This window comes from Hyaena hyaena, unplaced genomic scaffold (assembly GCF_003009895.1).
Source record: "Hyaena hyaena isolate Hyena2069 unplaced genomic scaffold, ASM300989v1 scaffold_154, whole genome shotgun sequence".
NCBI lineage: Eukaryota > Metazoa > Chordata > Mammalia > Carnivora > Hyaenidae > Hyaena > Hyaena hyaena.
This window is the reverse complement of record NW_024080786.1, coordinates 2,477,103-2,504,028: the sequence shown is the minus strand read 5'-3', so window position 1 is coordinate 2,504,028 and position 26,926 is coordinate 2,477,103. Positions and strand designations below refer to the sequence as shown.

At 35.1% G+C, this 26,926-nt stretch overlaps 1 protein-coding gene across 2 annotated transcripts in view; it reads left to right on the top strand.

The window, feature by feature from the left end:
• Positions 1–26,926, top strand: part of OLA1 (Obg like ATPase 1) — a 162,400-nt gene that overhangs the window by 69,279 nt on the left and 66,195 nt on the right. For both annotated transcript variants that reach the window (XM_039239204.1, XM_039239205.1), the window contains exon 5: positions 20,579–20,754. In XM_039239204.1, coding sequence (XP_039095135.1) covers positions 20,579–20,754 — 176 coding nt within the window. The remainder of the gene's footprint in view (positions 1–20,578; positions 20,755–26,926) is intronic.

The following is a 26,926-nucleotide window of genomic DNA, read 5'->3' as shown; positions in this document are numbered from 1 at the left end:
CATTATTGCTAGAGTTGCAAAATATAAATAAAATTTACCAATATCTGAATATTAACTTTTGTACTGTGTTAACTCTGAAACACAAAGATAATGAATTCATAAAGATACAATTACTAAGTAGGAAGCAGCATCTTCATAGCCTGATATGAGGCAAGAAAAGGAGACTATCGAGGGAATAGGGATATTGCTAATATTCTAGAGAGCCATGTCTTTGGCATATCACTTTTAATTATGGTATAGTCACTGAGAAATAAGATATATCACTGTTTGTGAGTCATTGCATTTGATTATGTTACTGCCTCTTATAAAACATTAATGTCTTACTGGGAATTCCATTTTCTGCTTAGTACTCAAGGCTCTTCATTGTCAAGCATTAATGTGTTTTTCATTGCTTTCTTATATGTACTTAGATTTCCTCAGATGCATTTGCTCTTTGTGTTTGAATGTACCTTATGCATTTTGCCGTGTCTTTGCTGTACCTCTGGGTGAATTTTATTCTCTAAGGTCCATATCCTCTGTGATCCTCCTCCCTAACCTCTATCACTCTTTATTTCTTATCTTTGAGATCAGGAGCTTTCTTCATATAGTAGATACCATTTCATGCAGCCATGACTTAGTCACACATGCTTGTCTTATGTCTCCAACTGGACTGTAAGCTCCTTGAAGGTTTAGGCCATCTCATGTAACTTTCTCTCTTCCAGACACTTAAATGTGCTTTCTGCATAGCATTCAATAAAAAGATGTCCATTTCATTGCTAGAAATGTTTTCCAGCTTTAGAGTAAGCTCGTCTAAATTGTGGTCTAGTGATTTTTTTAATACTATTTTGCTTGCTTGCTTAAGAAAACATGCAAGGTGCAAATGTTTTATTGTCTTAATCTGAACTGTGGATGAAGCAGTAAGATTTTAGATGAATGAAAATAAAATTTTTGTATTTTAATGTTTTGTTTATTTCTAGGCCTCTATAGTTTTCCTGTATGCTGGTCACATACAGATTTATGTATGGCATATATATAAAAATATGCCTATAGATATGGTAAATTTATGTTTATATTTTTAACTCGCTTTTATTAGTATGACTTCAGTGTTCTATTATCTCCAGCATTAATACTTTTATTCAGGGTTAAAACTTAGCTAGCAGAATAATATATGATAATGTGTATAGATTGTGTTTGACATAGTTGGATGAATTTTTATGGGTAAAAATTTATATGACGGAAAGGAAATCTCATTTAAGAAATGAACTGCACTATTTAAAATAGAAACCTGAGATCTTTTTCACACTGCAGCTGAGTTAAACAAATAATCTTTCCAACATTACTAAGAAGTGCATGTAGTTAAAAATACATTTATACATATTATTTTTAAAAACCTAGTTAACTTTAAAATATGTAAGTTTTCTTGTCGTTTAGGGTTCTGTGAAGCTGATCATCAAGAGGGTTGCAAATCATTGGTGGTTTCTATTTTCAGATTTCCACATCCCGGAGTAATTTGCTTTAATTTCACCCAATTTAACCTATACTTCACACCATCACCATTCAGCTTTAATAGCTATGTTCTATGCATAAGAAAAGCAGATAAATGTCCACAATTAGGCTGCAAATGATTACAACTAGTTAGGGCTTTATGAAGACAAAACTTAAAGGACTGTGGCGCCAAACAAAGCCACAAAAGACGGCTGAAAATGCTGTCTCGAGAAGTCAGGTCTACCATGGCATTTGATTTATCACTTTTGTAGTTGATTTTACTTATTTTTAATATATTGGCAGGTGTGCCGACTCTGAGAAATATTCGGCTTTAAAGAATACTAGTTTTCTGTGAATGCATTTTAGTTTTTAATTTATTTGCTTCCTTGAATTTCAGCATAGATAAGCCAGATTGAATCTTTAAAAAATTACTAAGATAACATTTTTTTAGAAATTAAACATAATTGGTTTGAAATATCCTAACATTTGTATACCTTGTTAGTGCACTTATGAAAATAAGACTTTTCTGGAATGTTTATGTGTATGTTAAGTGGTCCTATCAGACATTTAATGGAAGTGTAATTTCACAATTCTGTATAGAATTTCATTTTTACATGGGTCTTAGCATGCAAAACATATGCCTATGGAGTATTACTTATGTAATATATGTGACATATATAAAAGATTTAGAAATTGTTTTCATCTTATCTATGTGTGTATATGTTTTCCTTTCTGTTTGTAAGTTCTTGATGGTTAGTGCACAGCATTATTTAATGTGTAAGAAATTTGGTTATGTGTTAAGTTTTTTTTAAAAAACCCTAACTCTTCAGTTTACTATAAAACATGCCTTCCTCCTGCAAATAAAGCCTGTCCTTTTTGTTAATGTATCTCTGTATTTAACAAGGTAAGTCTGAATTTAAAGAATGGATCTCACTCATCTCTCTTCAAAGCTTTGTCAAGATTTTGACATATAAATTTTTTCTTTTTAATGAAAAAATTCAAGGTTTTAGTTTAGTGTTTAGATTTTAGTCTAGTCATTCTGTTAAATATTTTCTAAGAAATTTTATATATGAGTAATAACACTGATGGATAATAGTTTCATTTTGCAGTTTGTGTGCACCCCAAATTATTCTTGAAATTAAAATACTCCCCATTTTAGAAATGCAGTGTTCACTGTTTTATTTATTATATGAGGAATAATGTGTATTTATAACACATGTACTTCTTTATTTTCTTAAATAATAAGATAATTGAATAATGTCTCTTTAGTTTATTGCTACTTAGTTGCCAAAATAAATGTAAATTAAAACCCCAAACAATTGTGGGTTTTTACAGCATGTGTATGTAGGCCCATAGTTGCTAACTTTAAAAATAATGCTCAGGAATTAGTAGCATGTTGCCTTTATAAAACCAATGTATGTGGGAAAAGTATACTGAAACTTATTTTTAAAATATCTTTATTTTAAGAAAGTAGTCAATTATCTGTCCTACAAAGTAGACCAATATAGCTGTGGCAAGACAATACAGCTACACAGCTTCGCAGTTGTATTAAACTAGTTTCATATGCTATATCATAAAACTTTCAGTCCAATCAGCAACTAAATTTAAATACTGCAAATTGTAGCAGCAAAACAATAATTCTGCTGATTAGCCCCTTTCCATTTCTTGTAAGTGAACTGTTTATGCTGTTGAGTACCTTTTGAAAAAAGAAAAAGCCAAAACAGCCTTGATTAGTCAAGGAGTAATTGGATGACTTGATTTTAGCAAGAGAATGAATTGGTTGATGATAGCCTGTAACTAAGTGTAGTGGTTCTGTTCAGATGAATACATAACATACAGTCATCAGATCTTGACAGGTAGAACATATAAGCAGTGCTAAAGTCTGGTGTTGGTGGAGATAGGGTACAGATGGGGGGGAGTAAGTTTGCCATGAATTCTTTTACTAGAAAGATTGAAGTAATTTTTAAGGGAATTTAGAGAAACTTTTATGTATTTTTTACATTGGGGAGAGGGTAGGGCGATTTGTCATCCTTTGTTTTACTGTAGTCCCCATGTTTTATGCTCTAAAGACAAAAGAACTAAAGGATCATTTAACTTTTTTCAGGGGGATTGGTGCTATTATATCATTTCACTCTTGTTGAAGATCATGGTTCATTAGTAGAGCCATGTGGGAAAGCCTTGAAGTATTCATTGTGTTCATATTTAACTATTTAAAGTCTTAGAACTTTTAGTATACTGCATTCTTACTTATTTTTGGTTTATTTTTAAGACTTTATTTGCATTTATATTATGAATTAAAACATGGAGTGAAAAAAAAATTCAGTCTATTCCTGTGTATAGCAACCCCTGCCCCCCAAGTCTGTGGAGAGGATACTTTCTAAGACCTCTTGTGGATGCCTGAAACCATGGATAGTACTAATCCCTATTAGTCTATTGTTTCTTCTATACATATACATACTTATGATACAGTTTAATTTATAAATTAGGTAGTTATTAATTCTAATTCTAATATATTAACAATAATAAATTGAAACAATATAACAGTAATCATAATAAAAGTTATATGAATGTGGTGTCTCTCTTTCTCTCTCAGAATATCTTACTGTACTTTATTCACCCATGTTGTGATGATGTGAGATGATAAAATGCCTGCTTGATGAATGAAGTGAGGTGAATGATGTAGGCATTGTGATGTAGTGTTAGGCTACTATTGACCTCCTGTTGATGCATCGAAAGGAAGAGCATCTGCTTTCAGACCATGGTTGACTGCAGGTAACTGAGACCATGGATAAGTGGGACCACTGTAATTGGGCTTCTTAAGAAAGCCCAGATTGTCATCCCTCCCTCCCCAAGCCCCACCCTCTGAAGAATGTATTACAGTAATCACCCCTTAATGCTTGACATAATGTGCTGCATGGGTCCCAAAATTTCATTTGCATAAAATGTGAGGTTATTTTATTGCTAGATGACTGAAATAACTAGGGTGAACCTGCACAGCTCCTTGCAGGAGGGTGAGGGGTGTGACAAGGTGCTGGCCCAGCCAAGTCCATTCTGGTACTGTCTTTGGTTTGGCACCACCTGGTGGCGATTGTTTGCTCAGACCTTAAATAGTGATTGTGATGACTGGATCTTTAGTATTTTAGGATAGCACTAGAGTTGTAGGATGCTCTCAGGTAGTTGGTACTCACTTTGTTGAGTCGATTAGAGTAGATTGGGTTGGAAGACTACTGAGGGTGCAGTGACCCACCTTATACAGTCTGCTCCCTAAGGTGTGATTGCTTGTCTGTCCTTGATCTCTGTAGGCCTTATCTGTTCTTCCATGTTTCTGTCTGGTTTTAGACCTGTGGATTATTGTATTTAAGGATATAATTATTTTGTGAGGTATGTTACTGGGTTTTAAGACCTCTGCCTTCATAATACTTTTCATTTGGACCCACAAATGTGTTCCCTGTTGTTTAATATGGATTCAGTCAAACCATTACTTTCCTGTTCTAACACGAGTCCTCCTTTTTCTCTTCCTTCTCCTACACCTTCATTTTGTGGAAAATCTGGGTAAAAGTCATAGTCCACTGATATTATATATAAAGCTATAAAGTAGTTATTTTTAAAATTAATAGGCAGCCATTTACTTGACTGATTAATACCTGTCACATGTTTACATTTTTGTAGCATTTAAACACCAGTTTCAAACTCTTGTGGAGACAATATTATTTCTTAACACAGCATCAATACACTTAAATGTGGGATTAAAAAATAATTTGTACTTCCGTCAAAACCTGTGCATGAATCTTAATCTAAATTTTAAATGGCATCTGCATAACTCCAGTGTTCCAGTTGGAAACCTTGAGACTGTCTTTTTCCATCAGCTTATACTGAATATTGACCCCCTCCTTGCTTCCCTTCATCCTGGATTTACTTGTATTAATTATGTGCTGATCTGTCTCCCCTCTTAGATTGTAAACATTTTTGAAGGCAGAAACTAATCTTATTCAGCCTTATATCATCTCTGAAATTTGCCTTCCAGCTCCTGGCACCATTCTCTTTGTGATTAACATTCAATAAATATTTAAAACTATGTCTTAAAATTGTATCTTTAACTAAATAATACATATCTCTAATTTTATGACTGGCTACATTTCATTTCTTCTCAATTTGATATATTCTTCCTACCCAGTAAACACACAAAAAAACTTTGTAAAGATCTTAATTTCGGTTTTTTTGTAGGGGGGGATTTGACCCCTTTCACATTATTTCTAGAACTAGTACCCAGCAGTCAACTGCTTTGCTTGTGAATCGGTGTCTCTCCAAACTATTAGATTTTTTTTTTAAGTTTATTTATTTAGTTTGAGAGAGAGAACATGAGCAAGGAGGGTTAGAGAGACAGGGAGAGGGAGAGGGAGGGGGAGATGCGGGGAAGAGAGAGAGAGCACGAGAGAAAGAGAGGATGAATACCAAGAAGGCTCCACACTAATAGCGCTTAGATGTGGGGTTTGAACTCACAGACCGTGAGATCATGACCTGAGCCAAAACCAATAGTTGGACATTTAACCATCTGAGCCATTCAGGTGCCCCAGATTTTTTTTTTTTTTTAAGTTTATTTATTTGTTTTGAGAGAGAGAACAAGAGAGAATTCCAAGCAGCCTGATACAGGGCTTGATCCTACCAGCCATGAGATCATGACCCAAACGAGTTGTACTCTTAACTGACTGAGCCATTTAGGTGCCCCTAAACTATTAGATCTTGTACAAAACTGATAGAATTGTTTAAAGAGAGTATGAGTGAATAAGCAAGCAAGAACAAGATCATAAGAACGCCTCTCTGAAAATCTCTGTTGGTGTGTTCTAATGTAAGAGATTAAATTTCAGCTCCTTAATCAGTGTTAGAAGCTTTCTGTCAATTGACATCTGCATATTTGCACTTATGGTACTGTCTTTTGGCTGCTATATAGGACAACCTTTGTTTTTTAGTGTACACCAGTCGTTCTCAACTGTGGGTTAACAATGTCTGAAGACATTACTTTTTTAAGATTTTATTTTTCAGTAATCTCTACATCCGACATGAGGCTTGAACCCACAACCCCGAGACCAAGAGTTGTATGCTCCACTAACTGAGCCAGCCATACTCCCCTGCCTGAAGACCATTTTGATCTTCACAGTTAGAGTGCATGCTTGTGTGCATGTGTGCACATGTGTATGTCACTGACATCTAGTTCGTAGAGGTGAGGAGTGCTGGTAAACATACCGTCATATACAGGTCAGCCCCCCACAACAAAGAGTTACATGGACCCAAATGTTAGTAGTACCAAGACTGAAAAATATGGTATGTATCTTGTCTTTAGCTTTTCATTTATCAGTACAGGTAACGTATCCTGAGTGTTTTCTATATGCCAGGCACCATCCTAAGATCTTAACGTATATTATCATTTCTAATTGTCAGAGCAGTCTTATGAAGTAGGTATTATTTTATATATTTTACAGATAAGAAAATGAAGGCACAGAGAAATTAAATAATCCCACAACTGATGAATCAAATAGTCTGAAACCCAGGTTTGAATCCAGAGAGTCTGATCCCAGAATCTATGCCCTTAATCACTTCTGCCATACTTATACTTCCATTCTGCCTGGAATGTCCTCTTGACTCTGCTTCTGTTTGCTGCTTTCTGTCCCTGAAAGTCCTCCTCTGTATTCATGCCTTCCCTCCTTAATCCTGATTTGTGCTGATTAAGCCCTCTCCTTTTCTTTTGCATTTATTGATCTTAGTTATGTTTATAGGTAAGTTTTTTCCTCTTAATTTGATTTATAAATTTTAAAAATTGTATCATAATACACAATCCAGTGCAGTACACTCAAGAAGTCCTCAGAAAATAACTAAATGAATAATCATCACTAATAGTCATGCAGTTCAAAGGTGAAGAGATGAAACACAAAAACTTCTCACATCTGTTATTGCAGTTTGCCGTGTTTTGTGTTTTACTTACTCTTAATTTATGTGATTGACATGCTTAGCACTGGTTCCTTTGAAATACTTGCTAAATATCTTATTGTGTGCTGTGAAACTGATCCTTTGCTGTTGTGCTTCATGTCTAGCTTCATCTACAATCTATAGTTCGCTTCTAACAGTTTTTCATTCGGAGTGCTAATGAGTGCTTGAAACATTCATTCATTCATTGATTCCTTTATTCTTCACTTCACCTAATGCCTAATTATGTATCAGCTCTGATCAAGGCACTGGAGAGAACTAGAAAGGCATATAAGATAGAATCCTCCAGCTTAGGTAACTAAGAGATAAAATCACATACTAATCACAGCTAATCGCATACTAATCACATGCATTCTAATACTAGATATTCATGCTACAGATCATATGAATAAAATAGATTATTGTTAACAGTTCAGAGAGCAGGTATGGTTATAGAAGGTATCGTGGAAGTATCATTTCTCTGACATATAATTAAGGCCATGAAAGATATGTAACTTTTCTTGAAAGGCAGAAGTGGGGAGGAAGACTATTCCAAGCAGAAGGATGAGTAACAGCATTAAAAATGTAACATGAAATTTATTGAGAATGGATTGGTTTGATTAAAAGGTGAGGTGTCAGTGAGCACCAACCTTAGAAAAATTCTCTGCCTTGCTCTTTAGCTTATATTGTGCATGGCAGAGTCGCCATGACTCCTTTATTCATTGCTTACAGTACTGGTAGTAAAGATAAGATTATAGTTTTTGTTAATTTCTCTCTGCATATCCCCCCTCTGCTTACAACTGAACTCTGTAAAAGGTATAAAAATGGATCTTCCTAGGAGCCTTATTTAGGGTAATAAGCCACTGATTTTACCATACTTTATTCTAAACAAGTCCCTACAATTCCTGTTATGACTCCGGAATGGTAGAAATATAGAGCCAGACTCCTCTATAATTGCCTTGTAAGATGAGGGGAAATTAAACTATGCATTTTAGGAATAGATTTGATTTGTAATGGAAAGGATATATGTCTTTGAGACCCAGGGAAGGGAGTGGGCAAAAATATAGTGACAGTTGAATGTGAAGAACTTCCTGGACTTCAGGAGTCAGTACAAGTTTGACTTGAACTGAAGATTTGTAGAGAGTGAGAGTGGGGCAGAGCCATTTTATAGAGGACTTTTTCTACTGGCAGAAATGTAAATGCCGTTCTAGAAGTTAGGAAGTTAGCGAGATGGTTATTGGAAAGTTTAAATACAACAAAAGCAACTAGCTCAATATTGGAGGTAGAGCAGAATCTCAATAAATATTAATTTAAAATATCATTGATTAAAATTGCCTTTGTACATTTTAAGTATCTATTATATAGAATAAGAAGTGAAAATATTATTGAGAGATGAATTTTAGTTCTAAGGTACTTTTCTGCCTCCTTCTTTGGAAAGAGTTGATATGAAAAAAAAAAGCATTGATCCATTTCATCAGCTAAAAATGTAAAGCCCTTGAGCAGTTGAATTAAGTATAGGTGTTGACTCTGGGTTTTAATTCATAACTTTTAAGTGACTTTAAGGATTCTTCAATGGTGTGGATGTCTTATTATCTACAACTTAAGAACAATAGCAGTAACTGTTAGGCAGAGTTTTTTGGTGCTCTGTACATTTAAAGAACTATATTGTATGATACTGTAATGTTTTAGTTCTGATCAGTTAAGTGGTATCAATAATAACCAAAAGCCTTTTTTTCCTTCCTCCTACACTAACATAAGCTTCATATTTACCAATTTTCATGTCTTTTTACTTGTACCTTTTTTCTCTTTGTTCATCTTGTTCTTCCTACTTAATGTTTTGTTTTTGAGTTACTACTTAAAAGCATATTGTTTTAATTAATATGAACTCTTAAATTGGGAGAAATTAATCAAAAATTTGTAAGGTTTCTCAGAATCTGACTGACCTACTTTGTTATTCTCTCCTAAATATTTGTCTCAAGATGGGGGATGATTTTTTACTTCTAGCATTGCTTGACTGCTTTCATATAAATTAACTACTTTGTTAAAAGTTCTGTATAAGTCATTCATTATTTCTTTAATTTTAGATTGATCTCTCAAAGTCAGCCACATGTGCGTGTTATTTTACTAAACTTTTTGAAAACCTTGCTTAATTTTTTATTACATCAGAGGGATGGTAGTTTTTCTGCCTCTTGACCGGGATTTAGTTTTGGGCCTTTTCCTGTAATGAAAAAAGGAGAGGAAAGGGAAGAGAAGCAAAGCAAAAGCAAATTTTTTTTAGCTACCCATCGTTCTACTTGCTGTTCCAGAATTAAACAGTTAGCCTGAAGCATAAATTAGATTATTTGGGGGCCTTTGCTATGTCTCAAATAATAGGTTTTCTCCTGGAAAATGAAGGTTAAAGACTTTAAAGGCCACTTTTGATTGATTTTTATTGTACATAAGTACAACCCACCAAGTCTGGTTATGCTGTTCCATTTATGCTGTTGCATCAAGTAATTAACAGTTTACATCACATTACTTGACAATTATTTTCACTTTTATATGTTTACAAAACATGTTTTATATGTTTTCCAGAGGTCTGTAAATATATCCATTTGAGGCAATTAAAATCTGATTGATAAAAAACCCTTTTCATTTGTTCCAAACTCTGAAAGCTTAAGAGGCTTAAATCTATAGCCTTTTTAGCAGAATTTTGTTAGCAGAATGGTTGTTTTGGTTCTTTTCTGTGTTCCTAGATTCCTTAAGAAGGTAAATTGATTTTTGAAGTCAATACAATAAATCAAGATGCCCTTTTCCCACTTCGTAACTTAAGGAAAGTAGCTAAAACTACACATCTTATTTAATACAGAGATAAAGAAGTATTACGAGCTTGAGGTTCAGCTATGAATTAGATTCTGGTTTTGCTCAAACTGCTTTTATTGTCAAGATGAGAAGGGGCTTTATATAGATTAAGACTAGAGTGTTTTTTATGTTTATTTTGAGAGAGTGTTCATGTGTGTGAAGGGAGGGGCAGTGGGGCAGAGAGAGAGGGAGACACAGAAAGAATCCAAGGCAAACTCCAGGCTCTGAGCTGTCAGCACAGAGACCAACATGGGGCTTGAACTCATGAACCACCAGATAGATCTTGAGGTGAGCCAATGTTGGACGATTAACTGACCGAGCCACCGAGGCACCCCAGGGCTAGGGTTTTAAAGTGCATCTGTAGGGGTACGTGGGTGGCTCATTCTGTTGAGCATCCAACTCTTGATCTCAGCTCAGGTCTTGATCTCAGGATCATGAGTTCAAGCCCCACGTTGGGCTCTGTGCTGGGTGTGAAGCCTACTTAAAAAAAAAAAAAATTAAGTGTTCCTATAAACCCGGGCTTAAACGACACTACTAAATCAGAGCATCTGTTCAATGAACAGCTTTAACTCCTGCTTTTAACCACCTTTTTCCACCATAAAGTAAAGAATTTGTCATGTCGGGGTACTTCAGTTGGTTGAGTGTCCAACTTCCACTCACTCAGGTCATCATGATCTTGTGGTTCGCAAGTTTCAGCCTCAGGTTGGGCCCATTTCTGAACCTGCCTCCCCCCTGACTCTCCCCTACTTGCACTCTCTCTCTTATGCCAAGTGAAATAAGTCTGTTGGAGAAAGACAAATATCATATGATTTCACTCATATATGGAATTTGAGAAATTTAACAGTTGAGTGTAGGGGGAGGGAATGAAAAATAAGATACAAACAGAGAGAGAGGCAAACCATAAGAGACTCTTAAATACAGAAAACAAACTGAAGGTTGATGGGGGTGGGGAGGAGGGGAAAATGGGTGATGGGCACTGAGGAGGGCACTTGTTGGAATGAGCACTGGGCACTGTAAGTGATGAATCACAGGAATCTACTTCTGAAGCCAAGACTACACTGTATGTTAGCTAACTTGACAATAAAATACACACACACATACACACACATATATCTTTAAAAATAATTGAATATGTAAACATTAAAAATTTTTAAAGAAGTTTTGTCATGTCATTTATGGAAAGAAAATAGGAACTGGCATTTTTCAGTGTTTATGAATAAAACTATAGATGTTAAGTGAGTTGCCAGTATAGGTTTAATACTCTCCCTTCTATAGAATTATAAGGAAGTTGGGAATCATAGTTCTGACACAAGATAGGACTTTGTTTGAAAAATGGATTAGAAATTTGAAAAGGTAAAGATTTTTTTGAGCAGGATATCCTTCTCTTGATTGCTAGCATTGTATTTAATAATATTTCTTCTACTGGCTTGGGAATATGCCCTCTAACCTTTTAGTGATTGTATTGGGACTCTTGGTTAGAATATAGATGGTCAGAACATACATACTTACATTTATTTGTTTATTTATTTATGAGAGACAGCAGGAGTGGGGGAAGGACAGGAAGAGAGAGACATACACACAGAATCTGAACCAGGCTCCAAGCTCTGAGCAGTCAGCACAGAGCCTGATGTTGGGTTGGAACCCATGAACCGTGAGATCCTGACTGAGCCGAAGTTGGATGCTTAACTGAGCCACCCAGGCTCCCCTCAAAACATTTGTTTTTACCACATAGGAGAAACTGGAGAGAATGTGAAATTGTGTGGCATGCAGGATTTGGTGCTGTGGTTTAAGATTCAGTATATACATGTAATAATTCTTTTCTAGAGTCTATTTTATTTTTTATTTTTAAGAGTCTATTTTTGTTATATAATACATTTTGGTTTCATACTTGGTTTGGGCTTTGAATCTTAGAGGTAGGTATTGATGTTACTTTATATACAAATAAAGATCTTTTGCCTTGAAACCTTATAATATTCTCTCTCTCTCTCTCTCTCTCTCTCTCTCTCATTGCTTTTATTCACTTGACATTGTTTTCTTTAGTTAGGTCTCACTAGTCATCCTGCCTGCCTCATATCTATCATCAGTATCCTAGTGCACTTTGGCAGTATATTTGGAGTACAGCAATTCTCTTTTAGCTGGTCCCCTACTTCTGGTTAGTCTTTCTAAATGTTGCTTTCTGTTTGTTACTAATACAAAAACCAGTGTTGGCTCCCTGTTGACTATCAGTTGAGATCCAGACTTATATTTTTAGTAGGACTTCCTTATCCTTCACACTTACCTGATGTAATAAACTTTTATCTTCTACTGCTCCTCAGTATAATTTCTCACTGTACTCACCTCTCAGGTAAGCCTTGCTTATTTCAGCCTTTGTTTTTTCTCTGATGCTTTTCCCTACTACTTGTCGTGCCTTTCTTCCTCATCTTTGCGTATATTATTATTTTCCTGTATTTAAAGGCCTTGATGATTAATTCTTCTTTTTTTAAAAAATGTTTTATTTCTGAGAGAGAGAGAGAGCGCGCAGGGGAGGGTCAGAGAGAGAGGGAGATACAGAATCTGAAACGAGCTCCAGGCTCTGAGCTAGCTGTCAGCACAGAGCCTGACGTGGGGCTCGAACCCATGAACCATGAGATCATGACCTGAGCTGAAGTTGGATGCTTAACCGATTGAGCCACCCAGGTGCCCCCTTGATGATTAATTCTTAATTAAACCTATATTTAAAGTCCTTGTTAGTAGTATTCTTTTTATTAGATAAGATTTGTTTTTCCAACCACATTACCCAGTCATTGAGACTAAGGTCCTATTATTTTTTTGTTTTTAATTCTCAAAAGACTTAGCCTATTGTTAGACATATAAGCAAGCTTTCTTTCAATGGGGAACTTCTGTTTAGCAAAGCATATTGTGGTCATATACATGTGTTGAGGGGGTGACAGTTTATACACTGGTTTATGTACCAAGGAATTCCTTATCTCTGTATTGTATAATGGTAGAAGATAGAAAAAATATAAGTCAAATAGGTCCATCTTGACCACATACCCTTTTATTCCCAAGAAAATGCTAGACATGCAATTTGGAATATAAGGTTTCTGTGACAGGTGGTTTATATAAAGTACTGCTGTGAAGCCTGTATACTTAGATACATCATGTATTTTAAAAATCTATTTCTACATGTAGCTAGAATGCTTCTGAAAACTGAATATAGCCTAGACTTAAGTAGAAATATAGCAAAAACAGTTTACTGAAGTCTTGAATTTCTGAAGTATATATTTATTTCTAAAATCCTTCCTAGTTAGATTTAGCATCCTAAACACTATCAATTTATCTTTCTTATTCAAATCTTATCTTATGGAATAAGATGTAGACTTTGAATGAATGAATGACTGAGTAAATTGATCAAACTTTAATCCACTTATAATAATTGAAAATGGTTAACTCACTTCTGCCACATCACATCAGAAAATAAATATTCAGAATATCCAGTGCCATATGGGTAGTCAAATATGTCTCAGCAAGTAAAATATTTGTCTTTTGACCTGTTCTTGGTAAAAGAGGCACACAAATATTAAAAGTCACAACTTTAGTATAAACATGGACATTGTGTATTTATTCACTTAGTGAATAGATTTTATAATAGAAACGATTTCTTTTTTTTTTTTTTAATATTTTTATTTATTTCTAGGAGAGAGAGAGAGACAACGTGAGCAGGGGAGGGTCAGAGAGAGACGGAGTCACAGACTGAAACAGGCTCCAGCCTCCGAGCTGGCAGTCAGCACAGAGCCCGACGCGGGGCTCGAACCCACGAACCGCGAGATCATGACCTAAGTGAAAGTCGGACGCTCAACCGACTAAGCCACCCAGGCGCCCCATAGAAATGATTTCTATAATAAGTAAAAAGAATTTTTGGTTCATCTTACTGCTGTAACCTCAGACTATACTGGAGCCACTGAGGGAAGTTCTGGCTTAGAAATTCTGTATAATAGAGGGATAAGAGAAGACAGCTGTTAGGTGGTAGTTCGAACAAGCAAAAGATTAGGCTAAGAAGAAATAAAACAGAGAAAACAGAAGAAAATCAGGAGACTGTGGTTATAAGGAATCCTTGAAAGAGACTATGTCAGTGCTCTGGAGTTAGATGCTACTGAGAGGCAACTCAAGATTCCTGAAGAATGGTGATTTGACTTAACATTGTGAAGGCAAATCATTGGTGTCCTTTTTGAGATCAGTTTCTGATAGCATGGTGGAAGCATACCAAACTGCGGTGGGTTAAGTTTTAAGTAGGCAGTAAAGAAGTAGAGCAGGTACAGAGAGCTCTTTCAAAAAAATTTTGTCTTTGAAATGGACGAAAGAAAGCAATACTAGAATGGGGATTAATGTCCAAGGGTGGCTGACATGATTGATTTACTGTAAAATCTTAAGCCTGCTTAAATGTTAATGGGAGAATATTAGTGAATAGAGATGCTACAAATATTGGAGAGAGAGAGAGAGAGGCATACTAGATTGAAGTCTCAGGAAATACAAGGAACAGTCTGTGAAGCAAATTTCCTTGGGAGAGAAAAAGAATCATAGCAGAGATGATAGAGAGATTGGCCATAAATACAAAGTAATGTTTTCTGTTTCACTGCTGGAAAGAAGGAAAGATTTTGTAAAATAAAAAGGGGGCTTGGTTTTCCAAACATCACATGCATTTTCCCTAATGAAGTGAGCAAAATGAAGTCTTACTGCTGGGTAGCAAAAGAGAAGAAAAAAGAATTGGAAATGTGAGAGAAGTCAGGAAGATATGAGAAAGGTGCTTTGTTATGAAAGGAAATGATGCAGGATTAATGGGTAAAAAGTCTTTATGATGGGATCCATAAGCCTAGCTTCTGGGTAATTTTCTCCTATAGTAGATCATTTGATACGGAGGCTTTACTGTAGTTTATTATTTTCATTCACCTATTTTATATGTTTAAAAATGTATAGTGTAAAATATTTTTTATGTTAATAGTGGTTTCTCCTTGTGACTAGTCACCGCAAAGACAAAATTTCAAGTAAAATTTGTGCAAATTTTTCTGCAGGGTAAACCTCTTTATTGTGCTTGAAAAATGACTTGTACAAACAGTGCATGTTCATTATAAAAGCTTTAAAGCAAGATCAAACTGATGAAGAAGATTTAAAAATCACTCAGTAGCTCACTGCCCAGGCATTATTTTGTTAGCATTTGGTCAGTTTTATTAAGAGAGAGAAACAATTTAATAAAATATGATCACTAGTGTATGTGCTATTTTAAGTAGAATACTACATTTTGTTTTACTGAGTTTGAAAGAAAGAAAAAGAACTGAAGTAATAAAGAAGAAATGACTGAACTTCAGATAGTTTTTCCACAAAAGTTACGTTTTCTTAAATGATTCTGCTAGATAGAGTTAAGACATAGGATCATGAGATCACTAAAAGTTTGGAGAAATTATTTTTTAATGACATGTTTCATCTTTATATGTCCATCTGTTGATCCCTTATTGTGAAAGATGAGGAAATTAGCACATTTATATTTTTACCTCTCTTTTCCTTATCTTTGAAGTTTTGTTATTATTCTTTTCATAATTTATAATACATATGTTCTGTTTTGTTAACATTATTCCTGAGTTGTTCACTCTTACTTATATGTTAGAATATATTAATGTAGTCTATATGCCATCAATCTCCATTCCTGTCAAACTCTATCCCTGAAAAACAGGCTGGCTGTATTTAAAATTCTTGAGTCACAGTTTCTTTCCTTAGAACTTAAAAGACATCGCTCCACTGTCTTTTGGCATAGAGCTGCTGCCTTGGAAAGTTCTGAATGAAACTTTATGTGTGACTTGATTTTACAGATTTTGTTCTTTGTGACATGTATCATAGGGTGTCAATGATTGTGTATCATTTGGTTTACTAATTTGCAGCTGGTCAGTGTTTGTTTAAGCCAGCTTGCTTGGAATGTGAAACTTTGAACGTGGCCATGATTTGTAAGTGGGCCACCTTCTTAACTGATAGGATCTCTTTCAAAGATTGTGAGAAATCTGATGTTTGCCATATATAGTAAGGAAATAAGTAAGAAATAGTAAGGAAAATATAGCTACTAAAGTATTTCTTAAAGAATCACTTTTTGCCAAAAGTCAGTGGTCAGCTTTCTGTACTTACCTTTCTTTAGCTCTAAGCAACGTTTGCTATGGTTGAATACTCTTTCCTTTTTGAAACATTTTCTTCCTCTCATTCCCATAAGAGCATACTCTTAATTTTTCTCTCACTTTGTCACCCCTTCTTGGTCTCTTTTGCCAAATCTTCCTTCCCATCAAACATCTGAATGTTGGAGTGCTCTATTCACATGACATCATCCAGATCCATAACTTTAAACATACCTGATAACTCCCAATTTTATATCTTAGTCATGACTTTCCATCCTACATCTAGTCCATCTCTAAAATATATTCCTAGTCCAAACATTTCTTCTCCATTTTCTTTCAAGTTACCACTCATCTGGTTGTCTCTCATCTGTACCACTTACCACCTCCTCCTAACTGAGTCTTTCTGCCATTCATCTTGTCCTCTTCCTTAGAGTCTGTTCTTTTTAAAGTAGCCAAAGTGGCCTCTTACCATGAATCATACCTTATTACCGTATCTCCTCTTTACTTACTTAAAACTCTCCAATTCATGGCTTCTCATTACAGCTAGAATAAAATCCATACTTGCATTGCTTATAAATGTATGTGAACTGCTTTACTTCTCCAACTTACTCTCTGTTACCATCCTCTCCTGTGGTTCACCCACACTGACCTTTTATTTCTATTTCTGAAGCACTTCAAGCTTGTTCCCATTTTAAGGATTTTATACTTAGATCCTTTTTGCTCAGATCTTCATATTACTGCCTCCTTCTGGCCATTCTGGTCTCAACGCCAGTATCTTCTTAGAGAGGCCACCCTTACCATCCTAGTGAGAATATCGCACCGCGGTGTGACTGCTCCGCTCCCTGCGCACACGTGCTGTATCTCATCAGCTAAGCTTATACAGAATAGTACCAAAAACGTTTTTTTTTAAGTTTATTTATTTATTCTGAGTGGAGGGAGAGCCAGAGAAAGAGGATCCCAAGCAGGCTTCACACCATCAGAGCAGAGCCCCGTGCAGGGCTCAAACTCATGAGCCACAAGATCATGACCTGAGCCTAGATCAAGAGTCGGAGGCTTAACCAACTGCGCCACCAAGCACCCCTCCTCCCCAAAAAAGTTTTAAAAAATCAGACAAAAATCCCATCACCAAAGAAATTTCTTGATTTGACAAAAAAAAGTTATCTCACATTTTTTGACTAAACAGGAAACTGTCACTAATGTAAGTAGAAAATTAGTATCATTTGCAGAAATTGAAGATAATAAAAATAAATACAATGAAAACTACATACTTATTAAGTTTTTAGCCTTTAGAAGTCCTGAGACTGAAGCCTGCTCTGTTGATAAAGAGGTACATTTATAAATGTTAGATATTAAAGACCAACAGCATCAAACTGATATTTTCTCTTTGATATAATCAGAAGGACTGAAAAGAATTGAAATGAAAATAACTTTCTCATTTAACAATTCAGTATGATATAGTCTAGTCTTCAAGATGATTAAAGTCATCATCTTTATCAGCACAGTGTTTCCCCCAAAGGGAAATCATAATTATTGTAATAATCATAATAATCAGTGTTTTAAAGTGAAGTTGAAATAAATAACTTTGCCTATGGATCAGAGTAAAAGTGTTCTTGTGAACTAGTAAGAATTAGTGGGGGAAAAATCTCACAAAACTTATTTTAACCTGTTCCAAGGTGAACTGAGTGTCATGAAACGGTATTACTCAAAACTAATGTTTGAGTATGTTACTATGCAGTTTCTTCTAAATTACTAATTCCTACATCATTTAAAAAATAGTATATGCCCCAGTTGGTGAAAGAGTTTATGTGTGGGGCTCTCTGCTAAGCACTTTACATATATTATATGATTTAATCATACCCATTCTCTGAGAGGTAGAAATGTGAAGGAATGCTGTAAGGTAAGTGTACAGTGAAGTCTAGTCACCTTGAAGCATATCTTTGGGAGGTGATCTATGAGTTTTTAGTTCTAAGAAATGGGAAGTTGCCCATATGGCCACCAAATTTTCTGTAAGCTTATATTTTATAGTTGCTTTAGGCTTCATCTCATCACAAGGCTATTCAGTTTAAAGGATAACTTTAATGTTTCCTTCTCTTAATTTTTATCTTAATTTTGGAAATATTTATTATCAAAAATAAATTTAAGTTTTTGTAGTATATTACCACTCACATACAAATGATAATAATAATAATAATAACCTTCAGGCATAGGAACAGCAGTGCAGTCCACAGTGTATAGGGCCTATAATTTGAGTTTTTTCCCCGATAGTAGGGGAATGGATCAGTGATGATACAGTCATAACTCCTTTTCTAGCCTAATCCTTGGCAGACTCCAGGCAAAGTGCAATCTAGAGGATAATTTGAAGGTTATAAGATAGACAAGTGCTGTTTCCCTTTATTCAGGTTTTCTATTTGGAGTAATTCAGATGATCAGAGAGCTTTATTTTCTTTACTTTTAGAAGAATGGCAATGCCTAAGTTTCTCTCTGTTATCTGCTCAGTTAAAATTGAGGGATATAATTAAGAAATTGCCATTTGAAACCTGCTGATGCATTTGTTATTGTTGAGGACATCACTATAGTTACTCATTGGCTCTACATAAAGATGACTGTATAGGGTATTTTTCACTTGGAGTGTTGTCAGATGTAGTTCTCTTCATAACTGAACTGACCATGCTGCCTTTGCTGCTTTGCCAAGATGGTTTTGTTTTTATTTTCCTATTTTATTGTGCCATTTGTGTAAGATGCCTCCATCCTGGTAAATAATACTGTGCTTCCAGGGAGACGTTTTTCATACTTTTCAAATATTCAAAACATTTACCTAAATCACTGTCTGTCTAATGTGTTTACTAGTAAGATATAATATGCATCCTCCTTTCTTGCTAATTTTGTTCATGTAGTTTATATGGCACTGTTTAATATATTATCAGTTTTATGCCAAGAATCCTTAAGTATTATTTTAAACACTTAGATTCTAACTGCAACAATATACTTATGTTTTTTTATTTATATTACTGAGTAGCTCCACATTAAGATACAAACAATTTAATTATTTTAATTCTAGAAAATTACATTTAAAAATTCTTTGTAACCTGTAATGAGAATATCTTGGTCTTTAGTATGGAATAATGAGCTATGGTCACTGTTTTTCTTCCATTGAACTCAATCGAACTGTCTCTTATGATTCCTGTGATAGCTTTATCTAAAATAATCAAAGCTTTATGTTTGAAAACATCTCAATTTGGGTATATAATCTAGTTGGTAATTTAAATTAAATTAATTTGTTGATAAATGTGGGTTTTTTTTTTTGTTTTGTGGGTATATCGCTGCTTTCTGTTTATAATATTTCTCAGTATTTGTTCATTTTTGTGATACTGTTCTTTGTCTGGTAATTTGAGTAAATCCAGTTGAATTATGTTGCCACATTATGTCTTCAAAAGGGCATAAAGTCAGTACACATGCTTCAGTAATATCTGGTTGTTTTACCCTTATGTTTCCAGTTGGCAATTTGAAATTATGGCTTCAACTGCACTTTAAATATGTGATAATAGCATGTGTTTCTAATAAGGGCCAGCACCATTTTGTTCAGATAGTGTGAATGGTTGTCACTCATATATGACAAATGCACCTTCATCTGCTTCTTTGATAGCCCCCTAAAAACCATACCCTCAAATCAGGCCGATGAAATTAGCTGCTGTGTAAATTGTGTGTCTGAGTGGTTCATTATCTAATCACCGTCAGAACCACAGTGATAAAGTAGATTGAAGCAGGGAAGAGGTCTGCCAGATGATTTCACACCCCCCCCCACCCCAAATCCGGTTTCCCTTGGAAACCCTAATAGTGCAGTTTAGAACTTGAGGCTCTCATGCCTGGAATTCAGTATCTTTTAATGTACCAAACCTGAAAATAGCAGTAGGTCTGGAGCATAATTTTCTTTCTGAAAAGAGAGAAATTTTATTTTATTTATTTATTTTTTATTTCAATCAGTTTTTGAAATGTTGAGGCTCTTGAATTACTGTTTTTGTTGCTAATACCCTAAATATTACTAAATAGTACAAAAAATACTGTGTCCTACTTGAAAGAATTCAGAATAATTTGAATAAATTGTTGACCTTCTAGGAATCTTTACTCATTCTAATAATGGCCTTCTTATATTGTTTATTGGATTGCTTCTCTTTAATTCATTTTAGGTGCGTTTGAAGATGATGATATCACGCATGTTGAAGGAAGTGTAGATCCTATTCGAGATATAGAAATAATACACGAAGAGCTTCAGCTTAAAGATGAGGAAATGATTGGGCCCATTATAGATAAACTAGAAAAAGTGGCGGTGAGAGGAGGAGATAAAAAATTAAAACCTGAATATGTAAGTAAAAATTTACAGCTTCTTTGCTACTTGAGTTCATTTTTTAAATTATTTTTTACAATAATGCATCTAATAAAATAAAATACCTAATATTGTTATGAAACTTTAGAATCCAAGCATAATTTCCATTAAAACATCATGGAGAAACTTCATTTTCTTTTGGCAACAAAGGGTCATGATGACAGGCTTTTTAAGATGTTCTTAGCAAGGCATATTTGGCAGGAATATTGAGTATTTACATGGTCACAATGTATATCCTCAAGTTTTAGTGTTAGTCAAGTATGGTTTTCTGATGAAAAACTTATGGATTTAGAGAAATGAATGAATATGAGTTTCTGAATTTGAAGAAGTTATTTATACAAGGAATCAGTCTTCCATAGGAGTTTGACTGAATGAATGTAGTGTCAGATAATTTTAGTCCTTTATGGAATGAAAGCACATGTCATTGTCTTTAGTATTCAAATGTATTTTTTATCACATTGTAGTGAGAAATTATTAGTAATGTAATTAATGCTTCAAAATCAGGTTTGAGGCTTTTAGTTTATGTATGATCAAATTGTCTTTTACATTAAAAAAGTGATGGCCTTAGTCATATACTTTCTTGGGGCACCTGACTGGCTTGGTCAGTGGAGAGTATGACCCTTGATCTTGGGGTTGTAGGTTGAAGCCCCACATTGGGTATAAAAATTACTTTAAACTAAATAAAATCTTAAAATTTTTATATATTTTCTCATTAATATCTTTCCTGAACTGTACTTGCTTTGTCATGGGAAGGATTTTCTTTTTAATTTTTCATATATTTTTAATACATGTGTTTATTTTTAATTGTCTCATGTCTGGAAACTGATTACCCTTTCCCTTTTTTAGTTTACTTGTAGTAAGTTTGGAAAACTCAGTTGATCAGAGAGTTCTACACTCTTAAGGAAGAAATCAGTTACAGAATCAGCCTCAAAGCTTGAGCATAGTATTAGTAAACTGTGGTCAGTAGTGCTTGGTCTTGGAACAGGGAGACCTGTGTTGGACCACTGGTTCCCTTGGTAGTCTGGAACAAACCCAAGTTGTTTTACTTCTCTTAACATCATGACTACTTCAGTCATTTCCTATTCAGATAGAATAGAGACAGGAGGGAGATTTGTCTGAGGGAATTATATAAGATTTAGGACAGAGAAGGGAATTGAAAGTACAGGTATGAAAAATACTTTTTTTTTTTTAATGTTTTATTTATTTCTGACACAGAGAGAGAGAGAGAGAGAGCGTGAGCAGGGGAGGGTCAGAGAGAGAGGGAGATTCAGAATCTGAAACAGCCTCCAGGCTCTGAGCTGGCTGTCAGCACGGAGCCCGATGCGGGGCTCGAACCCACGAACCGTGAGATCATGATCTGAACTGAAGTCAGACACTTAACTGACGGAGCCACCCAGGTGCCCCAAATACTCTTTTTTAAAAAGGGAAAAACTTGAGAAAGATGTTGGTCAAAATTGAAAGCAATTCATTTGCCCCAAACAGCATAATTACTGATAAAAATAAATCCTTAAGCAGTCATTTTTTAGTTTAGTGAAACTTACTGACATCCATATGTCTTTCAGAAGCATTAACTATCTTAAAAATAAATTTGTCAATGTTGCTTTTTACTTAGATGGAGAAAGGGACATCAGATTCTTCTTAAACCCTTCAGCTACCATTTCCTGGCTTTTCCTCTCAAAAGAACACTAGATTGTTGTGTGTTATTTTTAATTACTTGTAACAGTATTTTATTCTTAGTTCTAAGGATATTCCTAACATTTCTGTATAAGATTTGAAAGCATCACTTGGACTTTGTGTTTACAGAAAAATCTGAACACCTCCCCATTTATTTTCCCTTTCCCTATTCACCTCTTCTGGATAGATGGAATGCATTATAAGCTAATTTTCCTGTTTCCCAAAACTATGATCATTCCATCGGTTTCTTTCCTCATATTAGATTTAGCTGCTTCAGAATGAATTACAGATCAGTGTTTCTTAATCCTTTGTTTTTCATTATCACTGTCCCTAAGGAAAAAAAATTAATTAAAGTTTAATTTAAATTAGTTAATTTAACTTCTTACTAATGAGAGAAATTAAATACTAATGAATAAGGATTTGTTGGGTAGTGTTGAGCTTGGGAGGGCCACAGGCCATTTAAATAAGGTTTTTTTTTCACCCATAAGAATTAATTTGTGCCCCTTTTGGAGTAATGTCACCCTCACTGAGAATATATACTGTAGATTCCTGTTGCAAACCCAGTACTGGTAAATATGGGAAAATCATGGCTTTTAGAAATTTTTTTCAGTTAGCAAAAATAGGATTTGGGTTGGATCTATAACTTAATTTGGGGAGAATTGAGATCTTTTACAGCATTGAGTCATTTAGTGCAGAGAAATCTTATTTTTCTTTTTATTGAGCCAGGCACTTTTGGACACTTTTTATGTATGTTATCTTATTTAAAACTTGCAACATGCAAGTTATTCCCATGTTAAAACTGAGGAAGCCTACATTTCAAGAGGTTTTATGAATTGCTCAAGATTTCATGCTTAGTAAATTGTAGAACAAGTTTTTCAACAAGATCACTCTGTCTACAGGGCCAATTTGCCCCCTTTTTTTTTTTTAAGTAAGCTCTAGACCCAACATGGAGCTTGAACTCCTATCAAGAGTTGCATGCTCTCCCGACTGAGCCAGCCATGCACCCCTGTCTTTTTTTTTTTTAATGTTTTTTTTATTGTAAACTATATTCCAAAAAGATGCATTAACCTCATGTATTTAAAAAATAGTTGTAAAATAAAGGCTAGTTAAACCTACTTTCATGTCAAGAAATAGAACATTATTAGCACCCAAAAATATCTCCATCACATACCAGTGTTAACACTCTTCATCTTCCCACAGCTAACCACAATTCTGAAATTTATAATAATAATATCCTTGCTCTTTTATACTAGTGTATGTGCCACCTAAAACAATATGAATTAGTTTTTCCTGATTTAAAACTTTATATAGTGTTATAAGTATTTATATGAGCATTTTCCACTCGACATTATTTTGTGCACTCATTCATGTAACATTCATCTTTAATTCATTTGTTTTCCTCACAGTAAAATATTTTACTGAAAATATATCATACTTTAAAAATCTATTTTACTGTCATTAGGCATTTGAATTCCCCCCTGCCCAAGTTTTTGATAATTATGAACAACGCAGCTCTTTTACTTCCAAGTGCACAGAAAGGTAGTGCAAGGTGTGAATCTAGAAGTAGGAGTGTATATGTATCTTCAGCTTTACTAGATAACACTGTTTCCTACTGTATGAGAGTTTATCTTCTTGCCAACACTTGGCTATTGTCAGGTTTTGTTTCACTTTTGCAAATTGTAGTTTGATAGCATTTGGTTATGGATCTAATTTGCAGTTCTCTATTTAAGATTGGAGACCTTTCATTTTTTTAAATATTTGTTGACTCTTAGATTTCCTCTTTTGTAAAGTGCTAGCTCTTATTTGTCTGTTTTCTATTGGATCAGTGTCTTGTTCTCATTACTTAAATATTCTGGATACTAATCATTTGTTTTAAATGGATTGCAAATATCTTCTCTCACTCTGTGACTTTACTTTTTTGCTCTTTTTAATGGTATCTGTTGAGGAACAGGTCTCAATTTTAAGTATAGTGCTTTTTGTGTCTTCTTTAAGAAATCTTTCCTACTCTAAGGTTATCAAGATGATCTTTTATCTTCTAAAAGCCTTATTATTTTTACCATTCACAGTTAGGTCTTTAGCCTACCTGGAATTTATTTTTTGTAAATAGTGTAAAGCAGGCATCAATTCGATTTTTTTTCCCCATATGGAAAACCTGTTACTCGAGCACCATTTTTTTTTTTAAGACTGTGTTGGGTCATCTGGGTGTCTCAGTCAGTTGAGTGTCCAGTTTCAGCTCAGGTCATGATCTCACAGTTCATGGGTTCGAGCCCTGTGTCAGGCTCTGTGCTGACAGTTCAGAGCCTGGAGCCTGCTTCAGATTCTGTGTCCCCCCCCCCCCCCCTTCTCTGCCCCTTCCCTATTCATGCTCTATCTCAAAAATAAATAAAACATTAAAAATTTTAAAATAAATAAAAAGACTGTGTTTCCCTTCTCCAATGAAGTGCTCCTCTGTCATAAATCAAAGAGCTGTGTCATCTTAACTCTTTCTTGAGGATTGGCAGATGACCCGAGGTAAAAGTGGCCAAAAGCGACAGTGGGATCCCAACCCTGTTGAATCGGTGAAGGTGAGAAGGTGAAGATAGAATGAGGAGTTGATACACAGAGTCTGGCCTTGTTTGTGTTCCCCAAATCATTTCAGTACTTTCCTCATCCCCTGCAGTCCCAGTCTTCAGTCTAGATCAGGGACAATTAAAATATGGTCCGCAGACTAGCAGTATCACTATCACCTGGGAGCTTGTTGGTAATGGAAGCTAATGCTACAGATCTTCTAAGTCAGAATCTTTGGGAATATGTTTTAACAAGCTCTCTTAATGGTTCTTATGCATGCTAAAGTTTGAGGTTCACTGCTTAGAGCAGGTAACTCCTCCTCCCCCAAGGGAGGCATCCCCACCTCCAACCCTCTTTTTGGTCTAGTACTGCCTCATTATCTTATTAGGGCCTTGGTTCTATATTTCCTCTATTTAGATCTGGTTTGTAGCTGTCTTTAGAAAGGAGATCAACTCTGAATCACTTAGTTCGTTATTACTGAAAATGGAGATCTCCTGGATATAGGTATCCAACTGTTTTCCTAATATGACAGTATGACAGTTGGTGAGGCTAGAAACCAACCTAACCAGGAAATGATGCTTATGATATAGAAAGCCATTAGCATGTACTGGACCTGTGGGAGCAATCGGGTTGTGGGTATAGCTCTCTGCTATACATCCCTTCACCCAATATACATTTTCATTTTTTTGTCCTGATCATTCTGTTTATTTTTGAATGTTTTTTTTAGGATCACAAGTTTAATTTCATGACATTTTATATTTTCCTTGCTTCTGATTTATCTCTCATTTTCACAAGAGCGTACCTATGTGATTATGTTAACTAGTTCTTATAGGAGAGTTCTCAAAAAATATTTTTCCTTGTATTCTCTAACAAATTGTCTAAGGTATAAAATGTGATTGGTGGGACTTTAACTGGACATACACCCTAGGCTATAAAAGAGATAACTGCTTGAAAGTTATAAGAAAATTAGATCATTTTGTTTACTAGGTATATGATTATTCCTTAGTATTCATTCTACAGTGTCTATTTTCTAGATAATCTTCCAAAAAAGGCAACATTTCAAACCTCTCTCCTTACGAAATTTCTATTTTCTTGATTTCGATGTCATTTGTATTTTTATGTAAATAAGCACGATAAACTTAGATTAGATATACTCTAGCATAAAACAAGAGCCAACTTTTTAATGCTAAACAGAATCTCTCGTAAGTGTAAGGTTTATATTCTGACATAAAGACATCTTTTATAGTGTATCTTGCTGTCTGTTGTAAAACGGAGGCACTAATGAAGGCAAGTGTGTGATAAACATTTCCTATTGGTATTAATTAGCCAAGTGTGTTAGTTTCCTCGAGCTGCCATAACAAATATTGTAAACTGGATTCAGATGATAGAAATGTATTCTTTCACAGTCTGGAGACTAGAAGTCTGACATCAAGGTGTTGGCAGGGTCATGCTTCCGCTGAGGCCTCTAGAGGAGAATCTTTTCTTGGCTTTTCAGTTTGTGGTAGCCCCATGCATCCCTTGGTTTGTGCTATATAGCAGTCTCTGCCTCCATCTTCACATAAGCCATCTTCCCCCTTGTTTCTGTCCAGATTTCCCTCTTTTTTTTTTTTTTAATGTTTATTTATTTTTGAGGGGGTGCAAGCAGGGGAGGGGCAGGGAGAGAGGGACAGAGGATCTGAAGCAGGCTCTGCACTGGTAGCAGCGAGCTGGATGTGGAGCTTGAACTCACAAACCTGAGCTGAAACCAGATGCTCAACCGACTGAGCCACTCAGGTGTCCCCAGATTTCCCTCTTCTTATTAGGAAACCAGTCATAATTGGCCATGGGCCCACCCAGTTCCGGTATGGCCTCATCTTAACTAATTCTCAAATAAAGTCACACTGAGTACCAGGGGTTAGGATTTAAACATATCTTTTTCTTTTTTTTTAAA